Below are 24,111 nucleotides of genomic sequence, written 5' to 3'. Positions count from 1 at the left end.
TAAATATATGGAAGTATGAGAAAAAGCAGCAATGGTAACTATTAAAACCTGGAGGGGGGGAGATAAAGGGAGACAGAACCCCCCCAATTCCCAAAACTTACACTGTAACTTTAGCTGGGACTGGCACTGGGGGCAAAAACATCACCCTGGGTGTCCCCAACGGGAGCTGAGGACCCACAAGGCGGGCGGATACGGCAGACCATGCCACACACAGGGAGTGGGTACGGATACATGGAGTGGGTACGGATACAGGGAGTGGGTACGGATACATGGAGTGGGCACTGATACATGGAGTGGGTACGGATACATGGACTGGGTACGGATACAGGGAGTGGGTAGGGATACATGGAGTGGGTAGGGATACATGGAGTGGGTAGGGATACATGGAGTGGGTACGGATACATGGAGCTGGTACGGATACATGGAGTGGGTACGGATACATGGAGTGGGTACGGATACATGGAGTGGGTACGGATACATGGAGTGAGTACGGATACATGGAGTGGGTACGGATACATGGAGCGGGTACGGATACATGGAGTGGGTACGGATACATGGAGCTGGTACGGATACATGGAGTGGGTACGGATACATGGAGTGGGTACAGATACATGGAGCTGGTACGGATACATGGAGTGGGTACGGATACAGGGAGTGGGTAGGGATACATGGAGTGGGGCTAGTAGAGACATAGAAGAATATCTGTAGTAAATAAGTAGAAATGTGTAATAAATATCTATATACTGAATGACCACATTAGCCCCAGCCCCCGCAGATGTACGGCGCTCACCTGAGAGGAGCTAGGGGGCGATCACTTGCTGCCGGAGGCGCGCTCCCGCCCCCGCTCATCAGCGGGGAAGCTAGTGCGTGTGATTGGCGGCTCCAATGGTCGCCGCCCACTCGCGATCTCCCGCCGCTGACAGAGAAGGACGGACGGCTGATGTAAACACAACCAACTGTCATTCTCCCTGAAGTGATCACAGAGGCTATATAGGATCGCATGTCTCTGTGTTGACTTCACAAGCCACGCCCCCCACAGTTAGAATCATGCCCCTAGGGTCACATTTAACCCCTTCCCTGCCAGTGTCATTACTACAGGGACAGTGCAAATTTATAGCACTGATTACTGTAGTAATGTCACTGGTCCCCCCAAAAGTGTCAAAAATGTCAGTTAGGGTTCCGATCTGTCCGCCGCAATGTCGCAGTCCTGCAAAAAAATCACAGATTGCCGCCATTACTAGTAAAAAAATAAAATAAAAATGACATAAATCTTTCCCTGTAGTTAGTAGACGCGATAACTTTTGCGCAAACCAATCAAAATACATTTACTGCAATTTTTTTTTTTTTTTGCCAAAAATATTTTTCAGAAAAGAAATTGGCCTAAAATGTTAAAAAATGTTGATTTTTACATTATTTTTTGGGGGGGATTTCATATAAAAGAATGTGAAAAATATTGTTATTTTTTCAAAATTGTTGCTATTTTTTTGTTTATAGCGCAAGAAATAAAAATTGCACAGGTGATCAAATACCACCAAAAGAAAGCTCTGTTTGTGGGGAAAAAAAGGACATTAATTTCGTTTGGGTACAGCGTCGCACGACCACGCAATTGTCCGTTTAAATAACGCAGTGCCGAAACGCAAAATAGGGCCTGGTCATTGAGCAGCCAAATCCTGAAAGTAGTAATGAGAGTAGATGGTGAGACTAGCAGAGTGTAGGTGGGAAAGTGAAGGGATGAAATGGGAATGCTTGTGAAGAAGGATAGGATGAAAAGGAAGTGAAGTCCACACCAAGGAGGGTGTGAAGGAACATGGGGGGTGATAAAAGTCACAAATAATTACTGACCCAAAAAAAGGGAGGAAATAGATGGGAACCGGAACCATCACCGGGGCCAGGAAGGAGCTGTGATAAAAAAGAGGACCCAAGATAACAAAACCAGAGAAGAAATGTGCCGGGGAATCACCAGAGGAAAATCCAAACCCCAAAAACAAATGTGTCCTAAATAATCCTCTCTCGTGTTTTCAGCTTTTTGATCTTACATTTTAATTTTTCATGCACCGTCTTGTGGCTTTTCTTGGCCTCCGTTGTCCCAATCGGGAGCTGCGATGCATGCCGGATATCCTCCTTGTTCGCCCTTGCCTTCTGGACGCGGGGGACCAGTTGAGCGGTGCCGTCACACCCTGCGCCGTCGTGTGACGTCATTTTTGGCGCCAATGCGCCGACGACTGTTTCCCATCTCAGTGTACAATAGGCGGCTTCTGCCTTGGCATTTACCATTCCCGCAGTGGCCGCGTCTATGTGCACTGCCGTGACGCCGTGACACTGGACTCACAGGGAAGGGCAGCTTTCGGCGGTCACGGGACACATTTGTTTTTGGGGTTTGGATTTTCCTCTGGTGATTCCCCGGCACATTTCTTCTCTGGTTTTGTTATCTTGGGTCCTCTTTTTTTTATCACAGCTCCTTCCTGGCCCCGGTGATGGTTCCGGTTCCCTTCTATTTCCTCCCTTTTTTTGGGTCAGTAATTATTTGTGACTTTTATCACCCCCCATGTTCCTTCACACCCTCCTTGGTGTGGACTTCACTTCCTTTTCATCCTATCCTTCTTCACAAGCATTCCCATTTCATCCCTTCACTTTCCCAACTACACTCTGCTAGTCTCACCATCTACTCTCATTACCACTTTCAGGATTCGGCTGTGTTATATTCTCCGTGTTGTTAGAGACACAGGACTCTGATCTGGAACAACGGATGTTTATTCAGGACTCACTGTACTCCAGCATGCATTACAGGACAGCTCTGTATATCAATGCATCTCTTACATGTCTCTAAGACCCTTGTCATCACTCCTGGGTGGAGCCAGCCTTAAAGTAACAGTACATGTGAAACCCTTCAGGTATAACCCCTTCCATCCATCCCTAAAAAAAAAAAACAACAACAAAAAAAACACAACAAAACGAGAACAGGCATAAAACAGGAACTAATAATTGTCCAATATACTCCTCCAACTCAGGAGATTTACATGGCTTCTTCCACATCCGGATGTGAGAACAACTTCCAGGGACGCTACAGGGAGAACATGGCAGCGGATCACTTTTCGGTGGGCCCGTCGAAAGTCTCGTAACCGCTCTTGCAGCTGAAACCGGTCAGGAGGGTGACAGCGTCGTTGAGGACGGGCACCCAGGGCCTCGGGGCCGGAGGAAGCAGGGCTGGCCAGAATGGACACTGGTGGGGCCAAGAGGGGATCCCCTAGCTCAGAGGGTGAACAGACCTCTGGACCAGGGCTGGAGGGCTCTGTTGGAGCTGAGTTCAAAAGTTCAGAGTCCCCCCAAGCATCAGTCTCAATGCCTCCTGATCCGGTAGGAGCAGATCCTTGAGACACTGGAGGTGCAGCCGATGTCAGGGATTCTTGCAGCTGAGAATGAGGACGCAATTGGTCCGCATGCCATCTGCAAATGGAACCATCTTAAAGGCAGACCCTATACATTTTGGGTCCCAAAGTCTCTGGGACGATAGCAGGAAGCCAACGAGTGTTAGAAGCGCCATAAGATCGAGCCCATACCTTTTGCTGGGCTGTAAACCGGGGAATCTCGTTGTGTTGGACCCTCTTGTCTTGGGACTGCCGTACATGTTCCTGGACCGTTTGAGGGCGAAGCATGTCCAAAACAGTCCATGGCTGCCGACCCAAAAGAAGTTCAGCTGGAGTTTTCCCAGTGGTTGCATGGGGTGTGTTTCTGTAAGCAGAAAGGAAGGAGTCCAGCTGCTGGGGTGACAGGGACTGTTGTTTTCTTGTAGCCACAGAAGCTTTGAAATAGCGTTTGGAAGGTCTGTACAAACCTTTCTGCTTGACCATTTGTAGCCGGGTGGTAAGGTGCGGTCAACTTGTGTTTGATGTTGTGGGCAGTCAGGAAACTCTGAAACTCCTGGCTTGTGAATTGTGCACCGTTGTCTGTGACAATTTCTCTGGGGTATCCAAACGTAGCAGCGAGATGTAACAGTATGGAAATCGTCGCCTTAGTCGTCGGCTGTAGGAAAAGAATTAGCCGCACATCCAGGGATTACAATTGGTTTCAAATACCTTTATTTCCAAAGAGTTGCAAGTGATGACACCAAAGACACCAGCATGAAGTCTCGTAGACACGTTTCACACATACATCTTGTGTTTAATCATTACTTACATTTGGTAATGATTAAGCACAAGATGTATGTGTGAAACGCGTCTACGAGACTTCATGCTGGTGTCTTTGGTGTCATCACTTGCAACTTTTTGGAATAAAGGTATTTGAAACCTATTGGAATCCCTGGATGTGCGGCTAATTCTTTTCCTACAAGTGTTCCCACGGAGGCGGGCCGGGGCCAGCACTCTACTGGATATCCTATCTCCTGGCAATTACTACACACTATACACCTGGAGCAGTGTCTTTCCTTTCTTTAGTCGTCGGCTGGGTAACAGGAATGACCTCAGGCCACTTTGAATGGGCATCAATAATGATCAAAAAGGTGTGTCCTCTGATCGGGTCTGCAAAGTCCAAGTGTAGGCGAAACCAGGGAACCGTGGGACAAGTCCAGGGTGGACGCACCCTCGAGGAGGGTCTCTTGCAGTTTCTGCACATCCAGCACATGCATTCACATATTTCGTGATATCTAAGTCTAGGTTCGGCCACCACACATAGCCTCGGGCCGTTTCTTTCATACGTGTGCCCCCGGGATGACCAGTATGTAGCAATTCCAGAATGTGTCTCCGGAGGGTCTGTGGAACGATCACTTGGTCTCCCCATAAAACACAGTTGCCAGCCACAGTTAATTCCAGACGCCTACGGAAGTAAGGTTCATAATCCTGTGTAACAGTTGCAGGCCAACCGTACCGTACCCAGGAGAGTATTGTCTTAAGGAAGGTATCCTTGGCTGTATGGGCTGCTACTTCCCCGGAAGACAGAAAGGACAGGCTGGTGTAACGACAACTCTTGACTGGTGGAGAAGAGTCTGTTAATGTCCTTGTCAGACAGGACATGGCGTCCGCATTAGCATCATGGCTGCGATACTGGATTTTGTAGCTATATGCTCCCAAGAATAGGGCATAGCGTTGAAGATGGGCCACAGTCGTCTGGGAGATGCCTTTGTCAGGACTAAAGATCTGAAGGAGTGGTCTATGATCAGTCAGTATGGTGAATTCCCTACCATACAGGTAAAGATGAAACTTCTTAATTGCCCATATGAGCGCTAGAGACTCTTTGTCAATGTGAGAGTAATTGCTTTCTACTTATGTCAAGGACCTGGAGGCGAATGCCACTGGTTTCTCTGACCCATCTGGTAAAATGTGAGATAGCACAGCCCCTAGACCATAGGGTGAGGTATCACAAGCCAAGGTGAGAGGCCTTTGGAGGTCATAGTGCACGAGCATGCGTGACGCCAACAGCTTTCGCTTAGAAACTTCAAAAGCACGTTGGCATGCAGCCGACCAGTTCCATCTGGAGTGTTTCTCCAAAAGCTTGTTTAATGGAAACAAAGTGTGTGCTAGATCCGGCAGGAATTTGTGGTAATAGTTCAGCAAGCCCAGGTATGATCGCAGCTGTTGGACGTTGGTTGGGGCTGGAGCTTTTACTAAAGCATCAACTTTGGCTTCCGTGGTGTGTATACCCTCTGCATCCACAAGGTGGCCACAAAACTCCAATTTAGGTACAATGAATTGGCATTTCGCCAAGTTCACTTTTAGACCCTGCTCTTGGAGTCTGGCCAACACAAGCTCCACGTTCCGCTTGTGTTCCTGGTCCGTCAGGCCCGTGATGAGCATGTCATCTAACAGGCACTGTGTGAAAGGAATGTCTGCCAAAATCTCATCCATTTTGCGTTGCCAAATGGCGGGGGCGGAGGCTACACCAAACACCATCCGATTGTATTCATACAGTCGCTTGTGAGTGTCGATGGTTAGAAACGTGCGGGACCAAGGGTGGACCTCAAACTGTAAATAAGCTTGCCTGAGATCAAGCTTGGTGAACTTTTGACCTCCTGCAGGAGAGGCAAAAATGTCATCTACTCTGGGTAGGGGATACTGGTCTATCTCCATTTGAGAATTTAGTGCCATGCGGAAATCGCCACAAATGTGTAAGTCCCCATTCACTTTCTTTACTCGCACAACTGGTGATGCCCACTCGCTGTGCTCTACCTTTGAGATGACACCTTGTTCCTCCAGCCTGCTTAGTTCAGCTTCCACACCTGCTCGGAGTGCGAAAGGTACCGTCCGAGCTTTGAAGAACCTAGGCTGGGCGTTGGGTTTCAGCCTGAGTCTCACACAGTCATGCTTTATTTTTCCCAAATGGTTATCAAAGACTTGTGGGAATCGCTGTTTCAGGGATTCCACCCATCCCTCTTTATCTCCTGATGGGATGGTCACGGTGTTGCAGGGGTTTATGGCGATGTCTGGCATTCCAAAGTGAGCAATCCAGTCTCTCCCAAAGAGAGGGGGTCCCCCATGTTCTAGGATATACAATGGCATTCTCTTCGTCTGACCCTTGTAGGATACCTGTACTTTCACGTACCCCAGTGGGTGGAGTATCTGCTTTGAGTATGTCTGCAGTTTGATTGGTGTTGGACGGACAGTTGTTCGGATCAGAAGTTTTCTCCATTGTTTCTGGGTGATAACTGAAACTGCTGCTCCTGTGTCTACATCCATCTTGAGTTTCTTTCCTTCCACGGTTACCTCTACAGTCATTGCAGAGGGTGCTGAATGCATATGATGTATGTCCAATCTGTGGAGCACTTCCTCATCCTCTGATTCCGATGACGATGTATATCTTCCCACCATATATGCCTTTGTCCTGGCGTTCAGAGGTTGTTTATTTCGCACCATCTTACTACGGCAGACTCGTTTCAGATGGCCTGCCTTACCACAATTATGACAGAGCAGGAGGGGGTGTGGTCTGACAATGGAGCCGTGAGGACACGAAATGTAGGAGCTCCGTGATCTAGGTGGAGGAGGTAGCCTCTCATTGGACGAGACTCTATTCCCCCCTGCTAATTATGTGGGCAGTGGTCCGCCTTGACTAGACACTAGGGCGGTGTGCTTTCGGAGCTCGGGTGGCGAACAAACAGGGAGCAGATGAACAGCACATTAACAAAGGGAACGCCCGAAGTAGACCGGTACGTGTGTTAGCAACGGAGCGGGTGAAGAGGAGGATACAGTCGGCTGCACTGATCAGGCGAGCGGGCGGACAAGACTTCGTGCTCCCGCCTATATGTGTGCTGCATATAGCCCTGCACAACAGCAAGCCGGGCCCAAAAGCTCAGACATTTCCTCTTATTTTTTGAGACGCCCCGCTGCTCCACGAAGCAACGGGGCTGTGAAGACTATACAGAAGCGCCCGACAGTTACCGGTCCGGTTTCACAGCAGAAGGCGACCAAGGGACCGACCGCTAAGCAAACTTTGGAGGCCACAGTAGAGAGAAATATGTCTCAGGAAAAAACGATGGAAAAGACTAAGGAAATCCAGCCTCAATCCCAACAGCCTCAACCACCTTCGACAGCGGATTGGAGAGACTTTGTGAAACAGATCCCGACGAAGCAAGATATTCAGGACGTGGCTTCAGCAATTGTAAGTGACATTAAATTGGAAATTAACAGTATAAAACAAAAAATAGACCAGACTGAGGCCAGGGTGGCCAGTGTGGAAGCTGTACAAACTGACTATGATGCTAGACTATCGCATATGGAAGGCACGCAACTATTTTTGCAAAAACAAGTAATTTTATTACAAATGCAACAAGACGATTTTGAAAATCGTAGTCGCAGGAAAAATATACGGTTGCGGGGGCTACCAGAGTCTATACAGGGCCCAGAGCTTAGAGTAAAAGTTATTGGCATTTTAAATGCAGTATTGAAGAAACCCCCTATGGAGAAGATCGAGATTGATAGGGTGCATAGGGTTAAAGCGCCCCAAAGGTCAGATAAGGTCAGATTTCAGATGTTCTGATTAGAATCCATCTGTATTCGAATAAAGAGGACATACTGAGACAAGCCTGGACAAATGGGCCAATTGATTATGAGGGATCTCAATTAAATCTACTGCCAGATCTGTCACGCAACACCCTTAGGATGAGGGCTTCAATCAAACCTCTTTTAGAGGTTATAAGGAATGTGGGAGCAACATACTATTGGGGCCACCCTTTTCATTTGAAGGTGATAAAAAACGGAAACGTATTCATATTAAAATGGCCCGATCAACTCCCGGAGCTTTTTTCCTTTTTAGGCTGTGCTCCTATACCAGTGAATGATTGGTTAGACATTCTGAGGAGCCAGAGTCCAGGGATGTATAATCCGAAACAACCCGCATGGGGTAGAAGAGGCCTTGAAAAGACACGTGGAGAGGCCAATATGGGCCCTGAACAGGAAGCTTAGACCCTTTATGTGTGCTTCTCCTTAAAAATCTTTTTCCCTCTGATCAAATTTTTTTTGATGATGGACTTATTTTTGGGAAAGAGAGGGCGGAGGTTGGAGCATAGGTTAGCTATGCCCCTCGTCTCCGTTAGGCTCCCTTCCCCTCCTTATCTTCCCCCGTACAGAGACTTTGATGCGTTTTAAGTGATCTTTCTTTTTTTTTTTTTTTTTTCATTGGGTTTTTTTTTTATTATTATGAGAGTGGGCGAGAAGAAGAGGGCTGAATCTTACCTCATAGACACCCTCTTAAGCACAGGAGGTGTAATTTTTTTTTTCTCTTTTGTGGGGGGGGGGGGGGTTCTTTTTTTTCTTACACTAAGTAGTTTAAGGTTTTTTGTATCCCCATGAATAGGGGCCTGAGGGGAGGATGCTTTATTATATGTATTGTTTTTGCACATTTGAGTTTAGGGGACTGATTTATGTGCTTTGTATTGTGTTTGAAGTGTCCTGTGTTTACGTATATTTAGGGATGATATGACACTGTTTTTTTTATTCTCCTTTTATATAGATATATATATATATATATATATATATTTTTTTTTTGGGCACAAGTCATATGAGACACAAGGTAGGCTCTAGCCTAAGGAATTGAGCTGGGCCTAGTGTAAGGCACATGCTGTGGGGAGCGCTGTAACGCTGAGCGCTCCGGTCCCTGCTTCTGGACCGGAGCGCTCGCGGCATTCGTTCCAGATCCACTCACCTGTGCCCGCTCCGGCTCCCTCCTCCGCTCCCCGCTCACGTGGTTCCCGGCGCGTGCGCCCCTGCACCTGCAACACGCGCCGGTTGTTTGAAATTTAAGGGGCCTGTGCACCAGTAATTGGTGCCTGGTCCAAACCTCCCTTCCTGTTTCCTGTGACCTGTTTCCTGTGACCTGTTTCCTGTTTCTTATATAAACCCACTCCCCCTTCCTGTCCTTGCCGGATCTTGTTGCCTTAGTGCCTTGAGAAAGCGATTTGTGTTTGCCTTGCCTGTGTATCTGACCTTCTGCCATTGACCTCTGACTTCGAACCTTTGCCACCTGCCCTGACCTTCTGCTATGTCTGACCTTGCCTTTGTCTTGTCCTATTGTACCATGCCTGTATCAGCTGCCAGTGAGGTTGAGCCGTTACCTGGGGACACGACCTGGTTGCTACCGCCGCAGCAAGTCCATCCCGCCTTGCGGCGGGCTCTGGTGAAAACCGGTAGTAACTTAGAACCGGTCCTCTAGTACGGTCCACACCAATCCCTCACTGACACAGAGGATCCACCTCTAGTGCAGTCATCTGCCGCCAGTCCGGACCCTGACAAGCGCTAAGGGGTAATATGGGGATCTAGGGGAATTTTTTTTTTTTTTGTTACATTATATTCGGAATCTTTTCCTGAGACTTTAGGCATATTTCGAGGACTATCCTATGTAAGGGAGATATGCCTAAGGTAGGAGGGGAGAGAATAGGAGGAATAGAGGCAGATGAGTGAGGAGGAATCCGATGGGTTCTCTTTTTTTTTTTTTTAAGAAGTATTTTGGTCCAAATCTTAGCTGAAGTAATAGACTTAATTAAGCTTTGAGCTATAGACCAGGGAAGGATGATGGTAAAACCAGTACCCAAATAATAAATCGTGGCCAGGGAGGAGGGGGGGGGGGAGAGGAGAAGGGAAGGGAGGGAAAGTGGAAGGTTTTCCCCCCTTTTTTTCTTTTTTCCAATTTTTCTCTCTCCCCTTTTTAGGTAGGGGAGAGGTATTAGGAGGGAAAGGAAGAGTACGAGAGAGAGAGAAGGGGATAGAGGCTTAAATACGAGGGGGTTAGAGGAGAATAAGTGACATATAAATACATAGAGTAAATAAGATAAAGAATGACAGGAGGAAGAGAAATATGGGATTAAATGACAAGAGGCTGCCTTCCACCGGATCACGGCTCCTTATTGAGAGCTTTCTATTATTATTTTGAGGGGGAAGGCAAATATATGGGGTGTGTTTGTGCTTTTTTTTTTTCCCTTTCTTGTATAGGAAGTTTATTTTAAAATATACTGTGCCTCTCATGGCTTCTTGGTAACCACAGCTCCCTCAATAGTTAGTGCCTGGGTGCGCTGGGTTAGTTTAACCGTAGAGGGGGGGAGGGAGGGAATCTGTTTGTTTGTCGTTGGTTTTATACGAGACAAAGGAGGTTCCCCTGAATGGGACTTTTTAGGCACAATGGTATATTAAACCAATTGAAAATTTATATGTAGATCAAAAAGTGGTATTTTATTAAATATGTGTGAAGAAAATCAAAAGTAAAAACATATACAAGCATAAACCAGATAAATAATATACAACCATGCACTAGAACTTTAAGCCCGACATGTTTCGAAGATAATAACTTTCTCTTCTTCTTCAGGGGTAGCTCATGCAAGTGCTCTATTAATAGAAAAATATGAATGCTGTATAACAATGGTTTTATATTTGATATATATACAAAATTGACACATTGTATCAGAAAACTATAATGGGAGCACTCACAAGGTTGATCTTATCTGGACTTAATTGCTTGTAAGGAGAATAAAACCAACTGGCTGAGCTTGATCTGACTGGCGGTGTAGGCAGGGATTTCCTGATAGTATATTCATACAAATGAGGCCTTATTGAGTGAGGTCAGACAAGTGTCTCCAAAGGCAGACATCTGAAGTCCAAGAGTAGGAAACCAGAGAAGGTGCCACAAATCCCCTCCACTAATGTTGGATAAAGCAAAAATAGAAAAAATAAATAAAGATAGACTTTAGGCTTCTTGGTAAAGGTATATAGTATAGTAGATTTGTTGCATAAGTGAGCATAAGTGCTCACTATGTCAAATTTACAAGTGGGTAGTAATGGAGATAGAAGCAGCATTTTACCTTTTGTTGGCTTAATCGGGTAAACAGATCCTCACCAGCGAACAGACAGCAATGATTGTGCTGCCCGAATGCTGGGGGGAAGTCTGTTTATAGCCGATACAATTAGGGGAAAAGTGGCAACAGCTGGCATCCAGGATGGGCTTCCTGGATCGCCAGGGCCGGACCCGCCCCCATCGCGTGTGCACGCCGCGTAGCAATGTGACGTCGTGTGGGCGGGGCCGGCGCTTGCGTTCCACTGGCACGGCAGCCGAAAACCGGAAGTACACGGACCATCCGGTTTCCGATTGGTGCGCACTGTCCCGGAATAGGGGGCAGTGCTAGCTGGAATGTGCACCAATGAGGTACACCGCCTGGTAGCGGTGTATCTCGCCATGCCAGGATGGCTGCAAAAGGAGACCAAGGGGGTGACCTAACCGGTGATCATTATAAAAGTAATATAATAGTCATAATATAAAAAAGAACAATGGAAAATGGACCTGATGCTTATACTAGACAAGTGGATGACCCAAATAATAAATTGTGGCCGGGGAGGAAGGGGGGGGGGAGGAGAAGGGAAGGGAGGGAAGGTTTTCCCCCCTTTTTTTCTTTTTTCCAATTTTTCTCTCTCCCCTTTTTAGGTAGGGGAGAGGTATTAGGAGGGAAAGGAAGAGTACGAGAGAGAGAGAAGGGGATAGAGGCTTAAATAGGAGGGGGTTAGAGGAGAATAAGTGACATATACATACATAGAGTAAATAAGATAAAGAATGACAGGAGGAAGGAGGAAGAGAAATATGGGATTAAATGACAAGAGGCTGCCTTCCACCGGATCACGGCTCCTTATTGAGAGCTTTCTATTATTATTTTGAGGGGGAACGCAAATATAAGGGGTGTGTTTGTGTTTTTTTTTTTTTTTTCCCTTTCTTGTATAGGAAGTTTATTTTAAAATATACTGTGCCTCTCATGGCTTCTTGGTAACCACAGCTCCCTCAATAGTTAGCGCCTGGGTTAGTTTAACCGTAGAGGGGGTGAGGGAGGGAATCTGTTTGTTTGTCGTTGGTTTTATGTCCCCTTTTTCTTTTTTGTTTTTTTTTTCTTTTTTTTATTTATTTATTTTTAGGGGGAGGGGGGGTCAAGATCAATAACAATGGCACCAGGCAGGGGAGAGTTGAGAAAGGGGACATCAGGGTGTAAGTTTACAACCTATAATGTTAGAGGACTCTCTACCCCGCAGAAACATAAGAGACTATTGGGAGACCTAAAGAGAGATGCTATGCATATAGCATTTATTCAGGAGACATATTTCCGGAAAGATGCTTTACCGAAGTTATGTAATAGGGACTTTCCGTGGTCGTACCATGCCACATCACCCATATCCAAGTCAAAGGGGGTGAGTATAATAATATCCGGCTCTTTGACTTGGACTTTGAAAGAAGAATTAGCAGACCCTTTGGGTAGATACCTATTGGTTAAAGGAAATATAGGACGAGTAGAGGTAACCCTTTTGAACGTGTATTTTCCTAACTCAGACCATTTAGCTTTCTTGCAGAAACTATTGCCAATTGTGATGGGATTCCAGGAGGGCCATCTTGTAATGGGAGGGGACTTTAATTATGCGGCAGAACCATTGATAGACACCTCAAAGAAAAGCTCAAGTATTTCATATGTAAAACTACGAAAGATGCAGCGAGAAATATCCCTTATGGGTCTGATAGACCCATGGAGAACAATGCACCCAGCAGAGAGAAATGATACGTATTATTCATCAATCCATGATACCTACAGTCGGATAGACAGAATTTTGGTGACACAATCAGACCTACCATTGGTGACGGCCTCAGATATAGGGGACTTTTCAATATCAGACCATTTCCCTGCGTACGTGATTATAGAATGGGAGCCCAAGACACCGAGACCATTGTCTTGGCGAATAAACGAAGCCTTGCTACAATCTACAGAAGATGTAGGAGTAATAGATGAGGCGCTAAACTATTATTTCAAGGAAAATACATCGGAGTCCCTCTCACCCTCAGTTATATGGGAAGCGCACAGGGTGGTGCTAATTCAGTTGGGTACACAGTGCAAAAGAGAAAGAGAAGCAACAATCAGGGAGTATCTGGATAAGATAGAACAGCTGAGTAGGTTACATAAAACCACTTGCAGAGGTGCACTTGATTCCCCTTACTCGAGCATGGGAGGAATTAAATTGTATTCTTTTTCAAAAGACAGTACGGAGTATGATGTGGATGAAAAGGCACTTCTACGAGTATTCAAACAAACCAGGGGTGCTGTTAGCTTGAGCAATTAGGGGACCGAATAGAAGAACCCAAATAACGCGAGTGAGGGACACAAAAGGAGGAGAGGTAAATACATCGGCAGACATAGCAGATGAATTCTATGCCTATTTCCAGTCATTGTAAAACCTTCCGGAAGCAGGGGGAGAGAGGTTTAGTGTTAAAGAAAAGGAACAGATAGAAAAGTACCTACGAGATTCAGGTATGCATACATTAACAGAGGAACAAGCATTGACATCAGAAGGCGAGATCTCGGGAGAAGAGTTATTGAATGCAGTCGCACAGTCTAGACCGCACAAAGCGCCCGGTCCGGATGGCCTCACTTTAATTCATTACCAGAAATTTTGGGAGCGTTTACAGAAGCCCTTATTATTACATTTTAATGAAATTGGAGGAGGGGAAAAGTTTCCCCCGGACTCCCTGAGGGCACATATAGCCCTAATACACAAAGAGGGGAAAGATCCCCTTTTATGTTACAACTATCGTCCTATATCTTTGATAAATGTGGACACCAAGTTGTATTCGAGAATTCTGGCAAATCATCTCTTACCATACATAACGGAACTGGTGCACTGCGACCAAGTGGGATTTGTACCGTCCCGGGAGGCCCGGGACAATACAATCCGAGCTATAGATTTGATCCATCGGGCACGAGCAACACAGAGGAAACTAGTTCTCCTAGCTGCAGATGCAGAAAAAGCCTTTGACAGGGTGGCGTGGGATTTTATACGCGCCACCCTGTCATATATTGGGCTAGGTCCCCTAATGCGACAGTATATCTTGGCACTTTGTACGACTCCCACAGCAGCAGTTCGGGTAAATGAATGGAGGTCTGATTATTTTTCAATAAATAATGGTACCCGCCAGGGGTGCCCACTGTCTCTGCTTATATTTATCTTATGTTTGGAACCATTACTGTGCTGGGTGCGGAGTTCTCCGGATATTTTGGGAGTGCAAATTGGCGGCGAACAGCATAGGGTAGCCACATTTGCGGATGACCTGTTATTTTTCGCAACCAATCCATCTATTACGCTTCTGAGTATTATAGAAGCCCTGCAAGTATATAGCAATCTCTCAAATTATAAGATAAATCTAGCTAAATCAGCGGCACTTAATATATCTTTATCTATCCAAGAAGAGAATCTTTTATGATTGTCATTTCCATTCCAGTGGGCCAGTGATACATTGCAGTATTTGGGGGTTCATATAACGGCGGATCCATTAGAACTTTACAGAAAGAACTATCTCCCCTTGATAGAAAAGATTAGGACAGACCTGAGAGCTTGGCAGTTACTAGCATTTACCTGGTTCGATGCAGTGTACTCAAGATGAATGTGTTACCCCGAATCTTGTACATTATGCAGGCAATCCCGATTGAGGTGCCATTAGTATCCTTTCAAACAATGAAGGGACTTTTCCGTTCATATATCTGGGGAAATAAGTCCCCCCGTATCAAGATGCAGACGCTGTTTCTGCCTAAAGCAAGAGGGGGTATTGGGGTGCCAGATATACTAAGATACTATAGGGTTATACATTTGGTAAGGGTAACAGATTGGCACTGTTGCAGATCATCTAAACGGTGGGTGGAGGTAGAGATAGAGGAAGCAGGACAGTTGGTCCCTCCAGCTCCTTGGGCAGTGTTTGAATTAAAGAATGAGGTTTTCAAACACCCGACAGTGGGCGCGACTTTAAAAGAAATAAGAAGAATTCAGTCCCACTGGAAGGTAGCTCCAGAACCGTCACCAATGATACCTATAGTAGGTAACCCAGATTTTCCCCCAGGGTGTACAAACGGCAGAATACGGACGTTGGCACAGGAGGGTAGATCACGAATTTGCGATATATGGCAAGATGGCTCTATACCGTCCCCTGAGGAGATTATGGAGGGAATAAGCCGTTCTCTAGATTACTTTAGGGTCTATCAATTGTATAATTTTATCAGGTCTGTACAGCAAAAAGGGTATGTACCGCGAGAGTTGACGTACTTTGAGAATATTTGTAGAACAGGTATTACCACTGGCCATTTGATTTCGGTATTTTATGCACAATTATCAGAAAAAATAGGAGAACAGTACCTACCGTTTATACAAAAATGGGAACAGGACTTAAATGTTTCATGGACTAGAGAGCAAGTCAATAAAATTTTGGGATTAGTTCATAAATCCTCGATGGACAGTAAAATTCAAGAAACAGGATATAAAATATTGACCAGATGGTATAGAGTTCCACCAGTATTGCATATAATAGATGAAACCATCTCGGATAAATGTAGGCGATGTGGATTGGAGGAGGGAAATATGCTGCACATTTTTTGGGAGTGCAGAGCTGTACGCCCTTTTTGGATAAAGGTAGCATCAGTCATTAAGCTAAAGACCAACGTGGATATACAAGATGATCCTGCACTAGCTTTGTTACATTTGACGAAGAGCTCTGTGAGGAGTTATAGGAAATCCCTGGTCCTGCGATTTCTCAATGCGGCAAAAGCGTGCATATCCATGTTTTGGAAACAGGAAGTGACGCCAAGTATCGAGTTGTGGACTGTGAAAGTCAATGAGATTTTTAAAATGGAAGAACTAACAGCCGCATTGAGAAATACGGAGGAGCAGGTTAGGATCAGATGGAGGCCCTGGGTTCTATATCTAGAGGACAATTCTCCCGAAGGGGCTAGTGGGAGGGGGTGACACGGATAAGTTGAGATGAAGATATAACATTATAAGATGGTCTCCAGTTAAAAATGGGTATAAAAAACAAAAAATGACAGAGCTGATCCTTAAACCGGCAGACTTTGTGATCATGGTCTGTATTCCCACAATGGTAGCAAGCTGACTCCCGGTTTGGTGAGGTTCTATATTTACAGTTTGCTGCTGTTGGCTTGACTGCTGTTCTGAAAACTTCCTCTTTAACCTCTTCCCTTCTGCTCTGGGGGTTAATGCCTCTGTATCTTTCACAGCCATTTCCATCACTGAAGCTATCTCAATTGCCTTTGTAAGGGTAAGATCTTTCTCTGTTAACCGTCTATTTTGGCTAGACTCACTATTCAGTCCCATGACAAACTTATCCCTCGGTTCGCAGTGCAGTCGGTAAATACTCACCAAAAGAACAGGTTGAGGCTAGTCTGTGAAGGGCGAGCACATAAGCCTTAATATCTTCACCCGGCTGCTGCCGCTGATAGAACCGGAATCTTTCTGCAATCTCTAGTGGTTTAGGCTAGAAGTGATTCCCTAACAGTGTCAGGAGCTCTGCCAAAGTCTTATGCCCCGTACACACGTGCAGATTATCTGAAGACTGTCTGCAGACTTACCAAAACCATATAATATGAGGTCAAACCTAAACACTTTCAATTTGTATGCAATCCGGCAGGCCCTTGCACTGCATAGATAAGGTAAATCTGAAGACAAAAGTCTTCAGATAATCTGCACGTGTGTACGGTCCATCAGTTGCTGGTTTGTCAGGGAAAAGGAGATCCCTAAGAGTGTCATATGTCCTAGCACCAACCAGTGTCAGAAATACTGCTACTTGCCTGTCGCCTGGGATGACATTTGCACTGAAATACTGTTCCAGTCTCTCAATCCAGGAACTCCAGGTTGTCTGTTCTCCATCAAATTCACTTAATGTCCCGATCAATGACATTTTCCTGCTGGGCTCTGTGGGTGTTTGTATCCAGCTGACAATCCAGAGTTTTTTTCTTCTTTTCTATTCTCACACGGATAGTAACCTTGTAAATCCCATCCTCGTCTCCACTGTTATATTCTCTGTGTTGTGATAGACACAGGACTCTGGTCTGGAACAACCGATGTTTATTCAGGACTCACTGTACACTCCAACATGCATTACAGGACAGCTCTGTAATGCATCTCTTACATGTCTCTAAGATGGCCACTCTGCCCCTTGACCCTTGTCATCACTCCTGGGTGGAGCCAGCCTTAAAGTAACAGTACATGTGAAACCCTTCAGGTATAACAGGCTGCTCAATGACCAGGCCCTATTTTGCGATTCGGCACTGGGTGACTTTAACGGACAATTGCGCGGTTGTGCAACACTTTACTCAAACGAAATTGACTTCCTTTTTTTCCCACAAACAGAGCTTTCTTTTGGTGGTACTTGATCACCTGTGCGATTTTTTTTTTTTTTTTTTTTGTGCTATAAACAAAAAAAGAGCGACAATTTTGAAAAAATAACAATATTTTTCACATTCTTTTATATGAAATCCCCCCAAAAAATAATGTAAAAATCGAATTTTTTTTACATTTTAGGCCAATTTCTTTTCTGCTACATATTTTTGGTAAAAAAAGATATAAAAATAGCAATCAGCGTATTTTGATTGGTTTGCGCAAAAGTTATCGCATCTACTAACTACAGGAAAGACTTATGTCATTTTTATTGTGTTTTTTTTTTACTGGTAATGGCGGTGATCTGCGATTTTTAGCGGGACTGCGACATTGCGGCGGACAGATCAGACCCCTAACTGACATTTTTTACACTTTTGGGGGGTACCAGTGACATTACTACAGTAATCAGGGCTATAAATATGCACTGTCACTGTACTAATGACACTGGCAGGGAAGGGGTTAACAGTATTGGTGATCAAGGGGTTAAATGTGACCCTAGGGGCGTGATTCTAACTGTCGGGCGTGGCTTGTGAAGTCATCACAGAGACATGCGATCCTATATAGCAGCCTCTGTGATCACTTCAGGGAGAATGACAGTTGGTTGTGTTTACATCAGCCGTCCGTCCTTCTCTGTCAGTGGCGGGAGATCGCGAGTGGGTGGCGGCCATTCTTGCCACGGGGGCTGGGGCGGTTATTCAGTATATAGATATTTATTACATATTTCTACTTATTTACTACAGATATTCTTCTATGTCTCTACTAACCCCACTCCATGCATCCGTACCCGCTCCATGTATCCGTACCCGCTCCATGTATCCGTACCCACTCCATGTATCCGTACCCACTCCCTGTATCCATACCCATGACATGTATCCGTACCCACTCCATGTATCCGTACCCACTCCATGTGTGTGGCGTGGTCTGCCGTATCTGCCCGCCTTGTAGGTCCTCAGCTCCCGTGGGAGACACCCAGGGTCATGTTTTTGCCCCCAGTGCCAGTCCCAGCTAAAGTTACAGTGTAAGTTTTGGGAATAAGGGGGGTTCTGTCTCCCTTGCCCTCCCCCCCTCCCCCTTTCCAGTTTTTATTAGTTACCATTGCTACTTTTTCTCATACTTCTATATTTTTTATAGATTCATATCATACATCTACTTCTGATGAAGCGGTATATTTAGTCCTCGAAACGTGTCAGCTCTGCTGATGTAATGATTGCATTCAACCACCTATTACCTTTTATATTCTGCTATGCTGGTTTCTATGAACCTGGACTTGGGGACATCTGCCGGTCTTATCATCATTTTATTTCTATACATTTTCCATGTTATGGTTGTATATCTGTATGTACCAATAAACGTGTGACCTTCCCCTGACAACCTTCTCATCTCTCTCAGTTAAAGAAATGAACTGGTAGGAGATCAGAGGACCCATTTACTAGTTACCTTGAGGGGGGAATTGTAAGATCCTCAGAGACAAAGCTGCCTGATGTGGGCGGAGTCCTGGTTAGGGGGAACCAATCTGCTGATGTCTAGTAATAATCTTTGTATTTCTATTTTAGTAGATGGACGGGAGATGAGGAAAACCTCAGAGGATTCTCTCACTTTGTCTCCAGACTGTAAAGTAGAAGATGACATCACACCCGGTGCCGTCCCTCCAACAAATAAGAGGTTTTCCTGTGCTGAGTGCGGGAAGGGTTTCCATTTTAAATGCAAACTTAATGTTCATAAACGATCACACACGGGGGAGAAGCCGCATCCCTGTCCTGAGTGCGGGAAGTGTTTCAGTTTTAAATCCAAACTTAATGTACACAAACGATCCCACACGGGAGAGAAGCCATATTCCTGTCCTGAGTGTGGGAAGTTTTTCAGGTATAAATCCAAACTTAATGATCATAAACGATCCCACACGGGAGAGAAGCCATATTCCTGTCCTGAGTGCGGGAAATGTTTTTCAGACAAGTCCAGTCTTTACATACATCAGAGATCTCACACGGGGGAAAAACCTTACTCCTGTCCTGAGTGTAGGAAATGTTTTTCAGACAAGTCCAGTCTTTACATACATCAGAGATCTCACACAGGGGAGAAGCCGTATTCCTGTCCTGAGTGTGGGAAATGTTTTTCAGTGAAGTCCCGTCTTTCCAGGCATCAGAGATCTCACACGGGGGAGAAGCCGTATTCCTGTTCAGAGTGCGGGAAATGTTTTCTACTAAAATCACATCTTGTCACACATCAAAGACTTCACACAGGGGAAAAAACATATTCCTGTTCTGAGTGCGGGAAATGTTTTTCAGATAAGTCTGTTTTTTCCACACATCAGAGATCTCACACGGGGGAGAAACCTTATTCTTGTTCTGAGTGCGGGAAATGTTTTTCACAAAAGTCTTCTCATCGCAGACATCAGAGCTCTCACGCGAGGGAGAAACCTTATTCCTGTCCTGAGTGCGGGAAATGTTTCTCAGATAAATCCTATCTTCGCAAACATCAGAGATCTCACACGGGGGAGAAGCCGTATTCCTGTCCTGAGTGTGGGAAATGTTTTTCAGTGAAGTCCGGTCTTTACAGACATCAGAGGTCTCACACGGGGGAGAAGCCGTATTCCTGTCCTGAGTGCGGGAAATGTTTTTCAGTCAAGTCCAGTCTTTACACACATCAGAGATCTCACACGGGGGAGAAACCTTATTCTTGTTCTCAGTGCGGGAAATTTTTTTCACAGAAGGGCTATCTTTCCATACATCAGAGGTCTCACACGGGGGAGAAGCCGTATTCCTGTCCTGAGTGTGGGAAACGGTTTTCACAGACGTCCAGTCTTTACAAACATCAGAGGTGTCACACGGGGGAGAAGCCGTATTCCTGTCCTGAGTGTGGGAAATGTTTTTCACGGAAGTCCTATCTTTCCAGACATCAGAGATCTCACACGGGGGAGAAGCCATATTCCTGTCCAGAGTGAGGGAATTGTTCTCCACTGAAGCCCTGCCTTCCTGTACATCAGGGATCCCACACAACACCCAAGGTGTATTAGTGCCTTGAGTGCGGGAAATGTCTTCTATATGAATGTTGCTGGACATGTGGGGAAGAAGCACACCCTGATATACACCTCAGATATACTCCATGGCTGATCTTCATCATGTAAGAAACACTTCATAAGGAGATCAGAGATCACCAGAGACATGGATGTCCCGTGTTGGCCATTGATAGCAGGAGAACATTTTGTGCGGGAAGATTTTGTAGCCATTTAGAGGTGTATTTTTTCAAAATGTATTGAATGAATATGACACTCATGAGGAATATTGGCCGTATTTTATTTCATAAAGTGAATTCCTATAATTATCAGCTCTGTCTATTGGCAATAATGAGGGACAGCAAAGCTTCTGGGATTGGTGCCAGTATGAACTTTTAGGTCACACACTCAGACGTTCCCCTTCTCCTCCCCCATCCTTATTATGGAAGCCGATGGAGGAAGCAACACAGTCGGGTGAAATTTTTTTACTGGACTCTGCAATGCCCCATGGAGAGGGAGTTCACCCAGAGAAGGTGTATGCAGGCAATCTCTTATCTCAACCCCCAGAAGTTGTTATATCCACAAGCCATTGGGAAGAAGGGGACCCATTGATGCTGTTCGAGATGAGGGCAAAGCTCACATATAAGGAAAGAGCAACAAGGTGTTGAGGATAATTGCAATCAACCACGCCCACATCCCAAATGCGGTAGTTTGGGTAAAAGAAGGGAAGTAATCTGGGGTTCAAAGATAATTCCTTTGCTGCTCTCAGGTTTTGGGCTTTCAGCTGCAGTCCCCAGTTCCGTTAGGAGTCCTGGCTGGGCATCCACACCATCTAAACAAGGGACTTCACTTGAAGAGGCACCCACACTCATTGGGTGGAGTAAGACTTTTACAGGCCTTTTGCAGAGATAGTGAAGGGGTGATAGTGGATGAGAGGTTCCACCAAGCATGGTGGCTTCCGATTACAAGTTAGGATTTCGGAGCCTTTTCCTTCCTCACTTCACACTTTATGTTTTTTCTTCGATTCTTCACAAGATTTGCTCCTTCACAAACTCCGGATCCTCCTCTGTTTTAGGGGGTGATTGTTCCAAAGGATCAGAGGTTCTGCTCAAACCTTCTATATTTCTAAGACCAGATGGCTATGTTTTTTTTATTCTGGATCTAAATTCATTGTGAAAAGTCTCTTCATGTGTGGACATTCCGTATGGAATTGATGCATCTGGTGGTGGCCTCTCTCCAGCTAGGGGTCTTCCTGGCATCGGTGGACATGGAGGAGGACCACCTTCATGTCTTCCCCTCTCCAGAGTTCCCTGTCATCTTCTGTTTGTGGTCTTATCTCTCTATGATTCCCGAGTATCAGAGGTTTATCAGGGTCCTGGCTCTAATTCTGGAGCTTTTCATGAACTCAAGTATTCATATTGTAGGGTACATGGATGTCCTACTTCTCCGGGAACTTTCTGCTCTTTTCTTGGAACACAAGGGGCTTCATTTACTAAGAATCCGGTGAAGAAATAGATGTTAGATTCCTATTTACACCAAATTGAATATAAGAACATTGGAACTCCTCCCTGGATGGGACTTTTTAGGCACTGAGTATATAATACAACTATATTATGTGTGAGATAAGGTGGGAGCCCCTTTTAAGTAGATAGCTATATAAATGTATGCTTTAATGAACAGTAAATTGAAAATGATTATGACCTTTGTAACAAACCATATATTTTGCAAACCAAGACTGTACATGCTAGGAGAAGAGGAAATGTAGCTGCGGTTTCTATATTGTAGATAAGATCTTCGTGTTATTAAGAATGTAATGTTTGGTGACCATTCGTTTTGCAGCGAGCTATACGTGTATAAATGGATAAAAGATAAAGATTCCAAGAAGAATTGCCTATGTGGTCATCAGGTGTTAACTCTATTTATCCAAACATTTAGTTTCTATGCCATGCCATTAATTCTATTCTTAACCAAACATTTGACTAATCGTTAGCTTCTATTTTAATGTTGTTACTATCTATGTCACGCTATTAACTTTTGAATATGATTGGTCCTTGAAGGGGCGGTTGCACGGTTTAGGTTGTATATAAGATATTCTGTACCAATAAACAAATGTAATCTTGCTACACACAACATGTTGCCAGTGTCTTGATTACCCGATCGATCGTAGAGTTTCCACACACCCAACCAGAAGTTAAGAAGGGCAAACAAGGAAAGAACCCTCACATTATGTAAAATCTATTTCATTCAGAAAAAATGTACATGGAATGCGAAGCTACAATTACACCAGTGTATACAATTTACAAAGACTGACGTTCTCCATCCGACGCGTTTCGGGCCTTTCACACCTCCTTCCTCAGGGGTGAAGTAGGCATCAATCTTCTACAAATATAAATACATGGGTCAATAAACTATATATTAAATATTGTCCATATGCACAATAAATGAAAAAAATTGATATTAAATATTCGATCTTCAATGGTGATTCGTGATTGTGAAAGAACATGCATTCTCCCCCTCTCTCTCCTAGGACCGCACTCACCAGATCACCAAACCCCAACAGGGGTAGCACGCCTCTTGGTCAAAGATGGTTATTATAACTTTGCCCAGCTGGATATAAAACCATGTTCCCAGTGCAGAGAGATCTGGTCTCAAAAGCCATAGATATATGAAAAGAAAGGAATCCCCATAGTGTAAATCTGTATAGTCCGCAAAGTTTATTTAAATAAGTAAAATACTCACAAACAGCAATATTGCGATCACAGTGTAAAAAAACAGTGCTTCCGGAACGCCATACATTCCACGGGCCGGAAGTGAGCGGAAGTGACGTGATGACTCTCTACGCGTTTCGTCGATGTGACGTCATAAGGAGCAGCTCATTTCCGGCCCATGGAACACACGGCGTTCCAGAAGCACTGTTATTTTTATTACACTGCGATCGCAACATTGCTGTTTGTGAGTATATTACTTATTTAACCGCTTGCCGACTGCCAACAGTAATATTACTGCGGCAGTGCGGCTCCCCTGGGTGCAGGGATGCAGACCTACATCACTGGACTGCAAGTGATTCCGGTGGCATACAGTGTTTAGACACAGCGGGAGTCCGGCCTCAGGAGGAGTGGCTCCGATTGCTGCTGCCCTCCCGCGATTTGTCGGGGAAACAGTGAGAAGACCCGCCTGCTTATGTAAACAAAGCAGGCGGATCTTCTCAGTGTCAGACAGGAAAAGATCAGCAGATTCTGCATAGCTGAAACTGCGATCTGTGTCTGTCACAGAACTCCCCCCTCCCCCCACACACGTCGGTAAGCATTAGGCTCACATTTAACCCCTTGATCACCCACAGTATTAACCCCTTCCCTGTCAATGTCATTTGTACAGTGACAGTGCATATTTTTTAGCACTGATTACTGTAGTAATGTCACTGGTCCCCCCAAAAATGTCAGTTAGGGGTCCGATCTGTCCGCCACAATG

At 45.1% G+C, this 24,111-nt stretch overlaps 1 protein-coding gene across 1 annotated transcript in view; it reads left to right on the top strand.

The window, feature by feature from the left end:
* The window catches only part of LOC309567520 (uncharacterized protein), a gene marked incomplete at its 5' end in the record, with an annotated part of 1,161,679 nt that overhangs the window by 593,956 nt on the left and 543,612 nt on the right, over nt 1-24,111 (top strand). Inside the window, one exon of the mRNA XM_082272904.1 lies at nt 19,695-20,405. Coding sequence (XP_082129030.1) covers nt 19,695-20,405 — 711 coding nt within the window. The remainder of the gene's footprint in view (nt 1-19,694; nt 20,406-24,111) is intronic.

The sequence above is a fragment of the Pelophylax lessonae genome (genome assembly GCF_965119305.1).
Source record: "Pelophylax lessonae genome assembly, chromosome: 11".
Classification (NCBI taxonomy): domain Eukaryota; kingdom Metazoa; phylum Chordata; class Amphibia; order Anura; family Ranidae; genus Pelophylax; species Pelophylax lessonae.
This window is presented reverse-complemented; position numbering and strand designations above follow the sequence as displayed.